Genomic DNA, 12,511 nt, shown 5'->3' with positions numbered 1-12,511 from the left:
GCAACCCACAGGGTCCCCCAAGCATCTCCAGGAGGGATTCCCGAGTGCAGGGTCAAGAGTAACCCTTGTGCATCACTGTGTGTGCCATGCCCACCCCCCAAAAAAAGGAAGAGGAAGAAGGAGGAGGGGGAGGAGGAGGAGGAGCAGGAGGAGGAAGAGGAGAGAAGGAGGAAGAGCAGAAAAGAGGAAAGGAGGCAATGAGGGGTACAGCAGATTCGCTGAAGCCACGGCCATGTGACCCCCCCATGCCTTGCGTGGCCCCTCCTGCAGATCCAAGCAAGACCACAGGCCTCTGTTTTCTCCTCCAGAAAGTGGACTGAACAATTCTCCTTCATAAGCACATGGTAGCAGTACAGGTGAGGCCCAGCCTGGGGGTGGCATGGTGCCCCCTCCTGTCCTTGCTCTGTGTCTGGGGAGCCTACACCACCCCCCTCCATCCTAGCGGGCTTGCATCCCAAGAGGTTAGGCTGCTGGGGCCTGGGAACCCTCTACGCCTGTTTTTTAAGTGAGGCTTCTGTCTCCCAGCATCCCCTCTGGGCAAAGGCCGGCCTCCGCTCTGCTGGGAAGGGGCAGGAGGCCAGGGACTCAGGTCCGGCGAGCCCAGAGGCCCAGGCTTACAAAGCTGGAGACTGAGGAAGGGATTCCAGAAGATAACTGTGCCTCTCTCGAAGGGGCCACTTCTTTCCCTGCTTGGGGGCCTGAGGGTTTCCCCTCTAGGGGGCTGTGAGACAGGAGGGATGAAGATGGAGGGGGGGGCAGAGGGGAAAGCTACAGATTTGTGGCGGGCGTAGCCGACACTAGTACTCCCTGGCCCCGTGAGTAGGGTTAGCAGGCAGGGGGCCGGGCAAAGGGCAGCTTCGGGTGACCAATATCCCGTGGGAACGAGGGGACAAGGTGTCCCGCGACCCTTCCATGCCGAGTCTCATGATGGAGTTGTAATGAGGACGGTCTAATCTCTGGTACCGTTTATATCAAGCTGGGGAGGAGAGAATACAGTGGGTAGGACCCTTTCCTTGTGTGCGGCTGACCCAGGTTCCATCTCCAATACCATGTATGCCCCCCTGAGCTGCTCCAGGAGTAATCCCTGAGCACAGAGCCAGGAATAACCTCTGTGCCACACCCCAGCAAAAAAAAAGAAAAGCCAAAAATAACCCAAAAGTCAAGCTGGGTCTGGAGAGATAGTTAAGACATTTGCCCTGTGGGGGCTGGAGTAATAGCACAGTGGGTAGGGCGTCTGTCTTGCACGCGGCCAACCCAGGTTCGATTCCCAGCATCTCATATGGTCCCCTGAGCACTGCCAGGGGTGATTCCTGAGTGCAGAGACAGGAGTAACCCCTATGCGTCGCCAGGTGTGACCCAAAAAGCCCCCCCCCCCCCAAAAAAGACATTTGCCCTGCATGCTACAACCCGCGATCTATTCCAGGCACTACATACGGTTCCCTGAGCCCCCCAGGAGTGACCCCTGAGCACAGAATCAGCAATTATCCCTCAGCAGGGCCAAGTTGGCCCAAGCACCCCCACCCCAAATTTTAAAAAATTAAATTAGAAAATATAAAGAGCAGGGGCTGGAGTGATAGCACAGCGGGTAGGACATTTGCCTTGCACGCAGCCAACCCAGGTTCGATTCCCAGCATCCCATATGGTCCCTCGAGCACCGCCAGGAGTAATTCCTGAGTGCAGAGCCAAGAGGAATCCCTGTGCATCACCAGGTGTAACCCAAAAAGCAATATATGTGTGTGTGTGTGTATATATATATATATATATATATATATATATATATATATATATTCGGAGAGCCCGGCAAGCTACCGAGAGTATTCGATATGCCAAACACAGTAACAACAAAGTCTCCAATGGAGACATTACTGGGCCCGCTCGAGCAAATATATATATATATGAGAGAGAGAGAGAGAGAGAGAGAGAAAGAGAGAGAAAATTAGTGCAAGGGATAAAGTATCACCAAGAACCGTCACTGACACCCCATGGTCCCCTGGACCTCGTTGGGGTGGCCATGTGATGCCTAGCACTGTGTCCTTGGACAATCACGTCGAGCCATTGGTCTGGGCAACTGAGAAGCATGTGGGGCCCCGTGTCTCCAGAGCACCACTCAGGAGAGGCTGAAGGTAATGCTAAGACTCAGGCCGGCTATACACACATGCCGACGACCTTCTAGAGGAGCTGGGGAGCAGTTGGGAGGGAAGATTCTTCCTTGATCTGGACACACGGATGTCCCCTTTGTCACTGCACCTCACGCCTTCCCTATAGGCAGCGCACTTCAAGAAAAATGCTAGGAGGGATGCAGACACTGGTGGTAGGGTTGATATTGAAATATTATACACGGGGGCTGAAGCGATAGATAGCACAGCAGGGAGGGCATTTGTCTTGCCTGAGGCTGACCCGCGTTCGAGTCCCAGCATCCCATATGGTCCCCCTGAGCATTGCCAGGTGTGACCCAAAAAGCCAAAAACAAATAAATAAATAAAAGAAAAAGAAATATTACATGCCTAGAACTTATCAAGAACTTTGCAAATCACAATTCTTTCATTAAACTTTGAAAATTATAAAAAAAAATGCTAACATAACTGAAGGACAAACAAACCTAGCATGCAATGCTGGGGGAGAAACTCCAGGCAGGGGCCACGTCACCTGCATTGCCTGGTGGCATCCTGGGTGCCAGCAAGACGGCAAGTGCTCTGGGTCCTGAGTGCTCCTCATTTGAGATGGGGGTTCACCCCTGCTCCCCAGGGGCAGGGGAAAGGCCCAGTCAGCCTCTTCCTGGCAGCTGTGCACCCCTACAAATACCCCCCCACACACACACACACACGCAGGCGTGCAGAAAGGGAATCACATATTTTTGTTGTTCAGCTGCAGAATGTGGATCATTTCATTTATTTATTTATTGCTTTTTGGGTCATACCCAGTGATACTCCAGGGTTACTCCTGGCTCTGTGCTCAGGAATTACTCCTGGCAGTGTTCGGGGGACCATAAGGGATGCCGGGGATCAAACCCAGGCTGGCTGCGTGCAAGGCAAATGCCCTCCCTGCTGTACTATAGCTCTGGTTCCACATTTTTTTCTTTTTAATTTTTTTGCTCAAGCGGGCCCAGTAATGTCTCCATTGGAGACTTTGTTGTTACTGTGTCTGGCATATCGAATACTCTCGGTAGCTTGCCGGGCTCTCCGAGAGGGGCGGAGGAATCGAACTCGGGTCAGCCATGTTGGCCGCGTGTAAGGCGAACGCCCTACCCGCTCCTGGCTCTCTACTCAGGAATCATTCCTGGAGATATGCAGAGGATCCTATGGAATGTCCGGGATCGAACCTGCATCAGCTACATGCAAGGCAAGTGCCCTCCTTGCTGTGCTGTCTCTCTGGCCCTGGGGATTCCATTTCTGATCAAACTGTTCCTCACCAGATTTTCTGCAGAGTTCAGACACCAGAGAATCAGGCAGACCTGGCAGTCTCCAAAGCACCCTTATTGATGATTCATTTCATTTCCCCGAGAATACCCTGAAGATGACCGTCCAAGGGCAGGCAGAGGCTGTCACTAGAAACTGCTTTCCACCAGGCCTGCAACCACGGTCAGTAAGATGGTGGTGAGTGGGACAGCGGTCTGCTCTGGGACCGGCCCCACTCTGCCCCTCGGGCTGCCCCCAACCTCCCGCTTTTCTTTTCCTTTTCCTTTTTACTCTCCTCTCTCCAAGCACCAGCAGAAGCACCCGCCTTCTATATCGAGGGAAACGCTCCCAACAAATGCACACCGAATGCATTTATGTGCACAGACACTCATAAAAACTTTACTAGACACCAAATCATTGCAGGAAGGGGCGAGCCTCCAACGCCGCGGGTCCCCGGGGTTTGGAAGTAGATTGAAGATAAAGATCAAATAGGGTTGGCGCTGGCCCCCACATCACACCTGGCCCCATGGCCCCCCAAGGACTTTCGGGGTGGAGGCCCATGAGTGCTCCTGCATTCGTGGATGTGTCTAGTTCCGGTTCATTCTGCCCGTTGCTCGGGCGTCGCCATGGGGCTGCTCTGGCCGCACACATGGTCCTTGGCCTTCTCCTTCTGGCTCGGTTCAGTTGATCGGGGAAGCCGCTGACTCCAGACGGGCTGCTGACATAGCCCAGCGCAGCCGTTTGGCAAGAAGTGCAAGGATGCTTGAGGAAAAACTATTTTTCAAAAACAAACATACCAGGGGCCCAGGAGAGCAAAGTGCTTGCTTGGACTCCCCTTACCAAGGCAAGGGTCGGGCGCTTGCCTTGAATGCAGATGACTCAGGTTTGATCCCCAGAACCCCTCGTGGTTCCCTGTGCATTGCTGGACTTGCCACCCCCACCCAAACCCACCCCCCTCCCCGCCCCATATACACACACAAAGTCTTAATGCTCCTCATTCTGCTGCCAGAGCCAGGGTAAGGGGAGGAGGGGCTGCCCAGGGGGCCGGGGCTGGGGGGTTGGACTGGGGGGTCCTGGACTCAGCCCGAAGCAGCCTGAAGCAGCCATGGAGGAAGAGAGGGAGGGAGAGTCTCGGAGTGTGTCTGACTCCAGCTCCGCTGGGGCTGAGGATCTCAGGGTATCCCAGCCGTCCTTCCAGCCTTCCCGGTATTTACAGAGTCCTGTCTGTGCAGGAACTGGGGCGGGGGCCATCTGGTGCCCCTCACGCCCCAAGTGGGGTAATGCCACTGTACAGATGAGGAAGCTGAGGCCAGGCTTCCCTGAGGCCTGGCACGCCCTGTTACCTTGTCACCATCCCTAGGGCAGTGAAACACTGCAGCCTCTGGGTCTGAGTGAGTGAGTGAGCTACGGCATCTCTGGCCCCACCCTGCAGGGCCCCAGGGCAGGCGGGGGGGGGGGGGGGGGGGTGGAGTGGTACTCCAGTGACCAATGACGGAGACCCTTTGCCTGGGTCTGTGTCCAGAGATCCTAGCCTAGGGTGGAGGACGGAGGGACTTGGCAGGGGCTCCCCTCAGACTCAACCCTGCCTCCAAGCCACACAGCAACCACCTCTGCAAACACAGTGCAAACCAGGACCTAGAGATGAGAATCTGCTCAACCCACCCCACCCCACCCCCAGTGGGAGGGGAGGCACCAGTCTGGACTTCTGCCCCCACCCCCGGCAGCTCTGGGGTGAGGGTCTCCATGAGGCCCTGCAGATACTGTAGCACTCAGTTGAGGAGGGGCTTGAGCCTGGGGGGAGGTCAAGTCTAAGGGGAGTGAGTGTCAAGCCCACAGGAGCGCCATGTGGTCCTGGCTGGCTCTGCCCTCTGCCTTCTGCTGGGGCTTGCGGATGGAGCATCACCTGCCCAGTGGCCAGCCCAGCGACCCCCCCCCCCCCCCCGCACCTGGGAACTGTTTGATGCGGCCCTCAGGGTTCCCAGGGAAGCACTGGCTTTCCCCCCTGCCCCCTGGATCTGAAGGTGGCTATGGCCCTGTCCACGGACAGGCAGGGCTGGGGGTGGAGGGATGCAGAGTGAGGATCTCCCAGCTCGGGAAGAAGCACAGGAAGTAGAACAGGAGAGGTGGAGGGTAGGAGCTCAGGGGCCAGGGAGATGGTAGCTTTCCTTCTTGGGTAGGGTCCCTGTTCCTGAGTGCAGAACCAGGAATAATTCCTGATCATCACAGGCTGGCCCAAAAGCAAATGAACCAAATAAATAAATACACAAATAAATTTTAAAAATTGGATAAATGTATGTTTGGGAGAGGAGAGTCGCCTAGAGCCTAGAGAGGGGAGGAAGCTGGGAGGGAGCTCCTGGGATGTGGGGAATCAGAGGGTGAGGGGCGTCCAGACGCCCCACCCCTGCTCCGGAGTCCGGCCCAGCTCCCCAGCTCCCTCACAAACGTTTGAGCCCAAGTCCAGATCCCGGATCAGCCGGAGTGCTGCGACAGGGCACCGGGCAACACCACCTCGGGGCGCCACTGCAGCAGAGGCCGGGTTCGTCCCCACCCTCTCCACCCGCTCTGCGGTCCAGTGTCCAGCTGGGCTCTTCTCCCGAGCAGAGGCGGCAGGAGCACGGCGTCTGGTGCGGGACCACGCTCTCTGCCTAGGTGTATGAGGCCCGCAGTGGTGGGGACAAAGGCCGAGGAGCAGAAGATGGATGGGGATGGAAATGGGGGCCTGGGGCGTGGAGAGGGGAGGGGCGGGGGTCTCCGGTTTGGGTTTGTGTCCTGGCTAGTCCTTGAGCGAGTGGGGCCCTCCTGGCCTCCTCCGAATCCCGGGTGGGGTGTCCTGGCAGGAAAGTGCAGGGGCGCAGGGTGACTCCCCGCCACACTTGGAGGCGCCTAGGTCTTGCTGGTGCACCCGAAAAACGGCCCACATGTCCTCCTGCCCCAGACACAGCCTGGGCAGGCAGCCTTGGGCTCTGGCGCCTGGAGACCGGGACTTAGGCAGCCCCAGCTACTGGGGACCCCGTTCCCCAGGAAAGTGCGTGGAGAGGTGGGGAGCCAGAGACCGGGAAAGGGGGTGGAGAGCGGCTTGGGGGCGGTGGGGCAGGGCCTGTGACCCGTAGGATTCCAAAGCAAGTACTGGAGGGGAAGGCGAGGGTCGGGGCGGGCACCCTGGAGCCTACAGGCTGTCCCCGACCACGGGTGCAAACATGTCCCGCTGCCAGCAGAGGGCAGGATGCGCCCGGCCCGTCTGCCCGCCTGTCCGGCTCTGCACCTCGGGGCTGTGCGCGCTGATGCCCACGGCCCAGTTTCCAGCCGCAGCGCCCGCGCCCAGATGCCCGAGGAGACACCTGGGTGAACCTCGGGAGCTCAAGGCCTGAGTTTCCAGGCTCGTCTGGGGCAAGGGCACCAGGGGCACATGAGGGCAACTCTATTGCCACTCGTACACCCTTCTGGCTTACACACAAAGACGCCCAGAAATACAAGCAGACACAAAAGCCACTCACAGCCTCCCTCTCCAAGGCCCCCAAACTCTGAGCGACCCGCCAGCACACAGAACCCTTCAGAAACTTGGAGAGACTCCTATAGAAAGGTGACACACAGACAGAAAAAGGAGCCCAGACACAATACAGAGGCCGAGAGACACACAAAGACGGACGCACCGGCCGGGAGTGACAGACACAGGGACACACAAAGACCGACAAAAGCTGAAGCCACCGAGGCGTGGGAGGACGACGCGCCTGGTGACTATTGGACGCACGCCGGCAGGATGCGGGGATGGAGACCCAGGCTCCCTGGGAGCCCAGAAAGTCGCAGAGACGCGGGAATGTCGTGTGTGCCCAGGGACACGGGGACACACGCCCGCAAAAGCCCAGGAGGCGGGCTCGTGGTCACGCACGGACACGCACGGGTGCCCCCGCCACGCACACAGGTACTCGGCCGGGGCGGGAGCCGCTAATCCCCCCTCGAAGCCGGGCCCCTCCGCGGGGCCCCGCGGCACAGGGGGCCACTTCTGACCGAGCCCCCTGCCGCCTCCAAATCCGATCCGCCCTTTCGCCTCCAGCGGGGTCAGGGGACCCGCCTCCCGTGCCCTCCACCCCCGCCCGGCTCCGCGCCACTGCCCAGCGCCGGGAGGGGCTGCGGCCGCCCCGCCGCGCCTGCCCCGCGGCCGCAGCGACCCCCGCCCCCCGCTCTCGGGCCTCCGTGGGGACCCGGGGACCCCGCCCCAGAGCCTGCCGGGACCGAGCTCCTCGCGCCCCGACGCAGCGGCTTGCGCAACACCGCGCGCCAGTGCCAGGCCAGGTGGGCGCCAGGCCCGGCGGGGTCTGAAAAGTGGCCGATCCGCATCGCGAAGCCGGGGAGCGCCCCCGCCCCGGACCAAGGCCCACTTCGCCTCGCGGGTGCTGCCCCTGCCCGGCGCGGCCTCCCGACCCCGAGCCTTCGATGGCCAAAATCGACTTCGATGACCGAAAAAAGTCACCCGTCCTAGAGGGCGATCGGGTCTCCTCGGAGCTGTCGGACGCAGCCCGTCCCGGGGCTCGGCGGCCTCCGACCGACCGGGGGGCCTCCACGCCCTGCGCGCGCTCCTCACCACCCCGAGCCCCGTGGAGTCAGATCGCCCCCGGCACCCCGAGCCCCGCCCGGGGACCCCTTTCCTTACACTCCCCGTGGCCTGTCCTTCCTCGCCGCGGCCGCGCGGCTCCCATCCTCGCCCGGCACCGCTCCGGGATCCTCGCTCCCCGCCTCCAGCCGAGCTCAGCCAGGCCTGACGTGGTCCCGGGTCCCTCCCTTCCAGGCCGGGGCCCACACCCCCTCTCCTGGGGCCGCGGCCGGTGGCGGTGGGAGGGCGCACGGAGAGTGCGGGGCCAGCAGCCCGCCCCTCCGGCCGCCCCGTCTCCATCCCTCCATCCCCGCGGACCACCGACCCGGGGAGCGGGGCGTCGGGGCGGGAGGCTTGGCAGCGCCGCCGGGCGGGGGGGCGCCCCGCGGCTGGCCCGCGCGACCTACCTCGGCCGCCAGTCGGGGGTCCCCGGGGCCGCCGTCCGCGCCGCGCGGCGGCTGGACACGATACTGATCCACGAGCGGGCACGGAAGGGGATCGCCAGCTCGGTGCCCCGCGCCCCGGCGCGGGCTGCGCGGGCTGCGCGGGGCCGGGCGGCGGGCTGTCGCTCGCGGGCCGCCCCCGAACTTGGGCGGCTGGCCGGCGGGGGCTGCCGGGCCGGGGGCGCGGGGAGCGCTCCCGCGGGGGGCGGGGGGGCGGCCGCCGCACTATTTGACGCGGCGCCGCCGGCTCATCCCGGCGCAGGGATACGAGGCGCGCCAATGAGTTCAAATGTCAGGAAGTTTGAGGAGGGGTGAGGCGGCTCCCGGCCGGAGTATCCCTCCGCCGCCCGCCCCGGCTCTAAACCCGGCGGCTCCCGGGGCGCACCATGGCACTGGAGTAGCGCGGGGAGCGCGCCCGGAGCCCCGCGGCCCGCTGCGCCCCGCCCGGGACCCCGCCGCGCCGCCCGCGCGCGCCCTGCCCCCCCACCCGCCGCCCGCGGGGCCGCCCCTGCACCCCCGCCCCCTCCCCGCGCCGCCGCCGCCGCCGCCGCCGCCGCCGCCGCCGCCCCGCGGCTCCGCCGGCCGCGCCGCCCGGGCTCGGGGCTGACAAGCAGGTGACAGAGGCGCGAGCGGCCGGCCGAGCGCCGCGCCGGGGCCCGGGGTCCGCGCGCCGCCGCTCCCCGCGCGCCCCGGCCGCACCGCATCCCCGGCGGGCGGGCGGGCGGCGGCCGAGCACCCTGGCCGGCGGGGCCCGCGGCGCGCCCCGCGCCCCATGGATATAGCAACAGGTCCCGAGGCGCTGGAGAGGTGCTTCCCCCGCGCCCAGACGGACTGCGCCAAGATGCTGGACGGCATCAAGATGGAGGAGCACGCCCTGCGCCCCGGGCCCGCCACGCTCGGGGTGCTGCTGGGTGAGCGCGGGCGCGGGCCGGGGGTGCGGGGCGCGGGGGCGCGGCGGGGAGGAGGACGCACGCCGGCCCCCCGGGGTGGTCAGCGGCGGGCGCGGGCACCCCCGACACCCGAGCCCTCGGAGGGGACCAGGGGCTCCCGCTGGGAGGACGGGGCCAGGACGGATCCCGGTCAAGCTCACCGTCCTCCTCGGACCTCGGGCAGACCGAGGGAGGCGGCGGCGCGCGGACCCAGGGCCCCAGCGGTCACCTTGTCAGGCTCCTTAGCCAGGTCACTGGGGGCTGTGGGGGGGAAGGAAGCTTCCAAGAGAAAAAAATTTGTCCCTGGGCTCCCCCGAACCCCAGATTTGGGGGAGACTGGGCTAGAAGACCTCGGAGGCCTCCGCGGGGCGTGACAGCGAGCCCGCGCCCCAGCCGCCCCGCGCTCCCCGGGCATCCGCGCCGAGCGCCCCGGCGCCGGGTCGCCCCCAGCCCCGCCAGGGAGAGCGCCGCGCAGGCCCGCCGCCGCTCCGCGGGCCGGCTGGGGCGGGGGCGCGCGGCCGTCGGACCCCCGGGCCGGCCGCACGGGCGCTGACAGCGGGTCTCGCCCCGTGCGCCGCAGGCTCCGACTGCCCGCATCCCGCGGTGTGCGAGGGCTGCCAGCGACCCATCTCCGACCGCTTCCTGATGCGAGTCAACGAGTCCTCCTGGCACGAGGAGTGTTTGCAGTGCGCGGCGTGTCAGCAAGCCCTCACCACCAGCTGCTACTTCCGGGATCGGAAACTCTACTGCAAACAAGACTACCAACAGTAAGCCCCGCGCCCGGCCCCGCGCCCGGCCCCGCGCCCCGCTGCCAGCGCCGCCGCCGCCGCCGCCGCCGTAGCCGCCGCCGCCGCCGCCGCGCGTCCGCTCCGCGCGCTCCGACGCCCGCCGGCTGCGCGCCAGCCGCTCCCGGCCGGGGCGAACCGACCCTGGTGGGGCGCCCCGACCTGCCGCGCTCAACCGGGCGCGGGGTCGCCGATTGAGGGGGCGGGGGCGGGAGGAGGTGTGTGCGTCTAAGGCCGGCCAGGCACTGGGGTCGCAGAGGCAGGGCCTGACCCCAGGGGAGGAGGCCTGCAATGGAACCAGAGATTTGATTTTGAAGGGCAGGCAGGGCTTTCCGTGGGCCCAGGCCCTGCTTGGCGTGTGCTTTTCCAGGTGGGTTTGGGGGGACAGCTTGGGGTCCTCCTGGGAGCCAGGAGGCAGAGTGTGACACCCCTTCCTGCCAGGATCGCGGTGTCACTCCAGTTCCCGTGCAGAGACAAGGGAGCCCACCGGGGGTACAACATGCTATGGGAGAATGTGGCCCTTCCAGCTTTTGTGGCTGGAGATGCTGTTCATTCAGGAAGAGGACCCCGAGAGATGGCAGACCAGTGTGGGACCCCCCTGGGCTGGGAGCCAAGCCAGCCTTCTCCAGGCCTCTCTCTCTCTGTGTTAGTTAGGATGGGGGTGGCCTGCTGAGCCCCACGGCTCTTCTTTTTTCGGGCCTAGTTCAGAGCTCCTGGGTCCTGGCTGGCAAGGGCCTGGGACAGAGGAAAGTCGATAGAGGCTTTTTCCTTTCACCCTCTGCGTTCAGGGCTTGTCCGGGAGGTGCCTGGCGGGACTTGTGGTGGAGGGTCTTGAGAGTGGCATTTCCGAGACAAGCGGTGCCTGTGAGAACTTTCTGGCTAGGCTCTTGGATGGGGGTGGAGGGACTGGGGTCTGCTTAGAGAACTCGGGGAAGCTGGCATGGCCAGACGCCTTGGTGGTGGTGCCTGTGGCTCTGCTCTGCTCAGGACCCTCAACCCAGGTCCACCGCCCTGGCAGGATGCAGAGCCGCCGTGGGGGTGTCCTGTGGCCACCCTTCCACTTGGCTGAGGCCTGGAAGTGGTGGGCTGTAGAGCAGAGCCCCAGAGAGGGTCTGGGCTGAGCCCCTCACTAGCACCGAGCCTGGCAGGGCAGGCGCTGCTCTTTGCTGGCCCCATGGCGCGTCCACCTCTGTCTGGAGCCTCCCTGAGGCCTGTTGCCAGGAGCCGGGTTGGTGGGGTGCCCTGGACTAAAGTGACTCCTGTGGGCGGAGAAGGTGAGGCCCAGTCCCCTTCCCCGAAGGCTGGGGCAGAGTTGCACAAAGCAAGCGGGGAAGGAAGTTTGGGGTACGTGGGGCTGCGGATTGGGGGCAAGCCTGCCAGCAAACCGCAGGCAGGGCTCCTACATCTCAGAAGAGTCGTACCCCTCACCTTGCTTACCTCCGGGACAGAGCTCAGTGCTCACAGCACCCACCTGCACTCAACTCATCCCCTGGCCCGTCCCACTCATCCTTTGGGGACAGGAGGCCCTGAATGCGGGAAGAGGGGCCTCCATGTCTGCGCACAAGGGTGAGGGAATTTTTTTCTTCTTTTAAACGTATCGGGATGACTTTTTTCCAGCCTCTCACCAGTGCTGGTTCTCCCCCTCCACCCGGCAATGGTTTTGGGGCATCTCCGTAAACCGTGGAGAATGCCCTGGGTCCTTCAAAGCCCGGAGACTGGGAAGGAACCTCCAAACGTGAACAGGAGGTTCCTTCAGAGCAGAGAGGCCAACCCCCTCATTTTACAGAGAACAATGAAACGTTAGGGGTGGTTTTGTGGAAAGTGGATTTGCCTTACAAAGAAGTCTCTCTTGGAGAGCCGGCTTCTTCACACCACCGGGGGGCCGTTTGCAGTCGATTTTGGAGCTGGCGAGGGCCAAATCTCTGGGTGCTCTTCCCCGAATCTGGGGCGGCTGCTGCCGGCGGCATTATTCAGGCCACTCCCGCGCCCTCCTCCTCTGACACCCCTTTTTTCCCCCTACCACACCAATTAACTGTCCTCGCTCCCCTCGTTGGGGCATGGGGGCGGCTGGGGGCTGAGGCGGGGTTGTGGAGACAATCCTGGAAGCAAATACCCCGCTGGCTGGACGGCACCGTTTCTAAGGAAGCGCCCTCCGGCACAGCCAGGCTGGCGGGGGGCTCCGGGGGGGAAAGCGATGATCTTTTGCACAATAAAAAATATATTCCACGATTTATTTTTTTTCTTTGAAGATCGCAAATGCATATTTATTGCATCTGTGCCTAAATGCTTTTCAGACGAGAATCCAGGCGAGAGGGCGCGGAAACGTGCCTTCTAGATTTTGCGGAGTCTGCATCCGCGGTTTTGGGGAAAG

General features: G+C 63.3%; 1 protein-coding gene across 2 annotated transcripts in view; it reads left to right on the top strand.

The window, feature by feature from the left end:
- The first annotated feature begins 9,121 nt into the window (after nt 1-9,121).
- Nucleotides 9,122-12,511, top strand: part of LOC130045814 (LIM homeobox transcription factor 1-beta) — a 71,891-nt gene continuing 68,501 nt past the window's right edge. Inside the window, exons 1-2 of one of the 2 annotated variants that reach the window (XM_056138695.1) lie at nt 9,122-9,337; nt 9,936-10,122. In XM_056138695.1, the coding sequence (XP_055994670.1) occupies nt 9,199-9,337; nt 9,936-10,122 (326 nt within the window). In that variant the 5' untranslated portion in view covers nt 9,122-9,198. The remainder of the gene's footprint in view (nt 9,338-9,935; nt 10,123-12,511) is intronic. The other variant, XM_056138696.1, reaches the window with a different exon arrangement.

The sequence above is a fragment of the Sorex fumeus genome, unplaced genomic scaffold (assembly GCF_029834395.1).
Source record: "Sorex fumeus unplaced genomic scaffold, SorFum_2.1 ptg000129l, whole genome shotgun sequence".
Lineage (NCBI taxonomy): Eukaryota > Metazoa > Chordata > Mammalia > Eulipotyphla > Soricidae > Sorex > Sorex fumeus.
The sequence above is the reverse complement of the archived record's forward strand: the minus strand, read 5'-3'. Positions and strand labels throughout refer to the sequence as shown.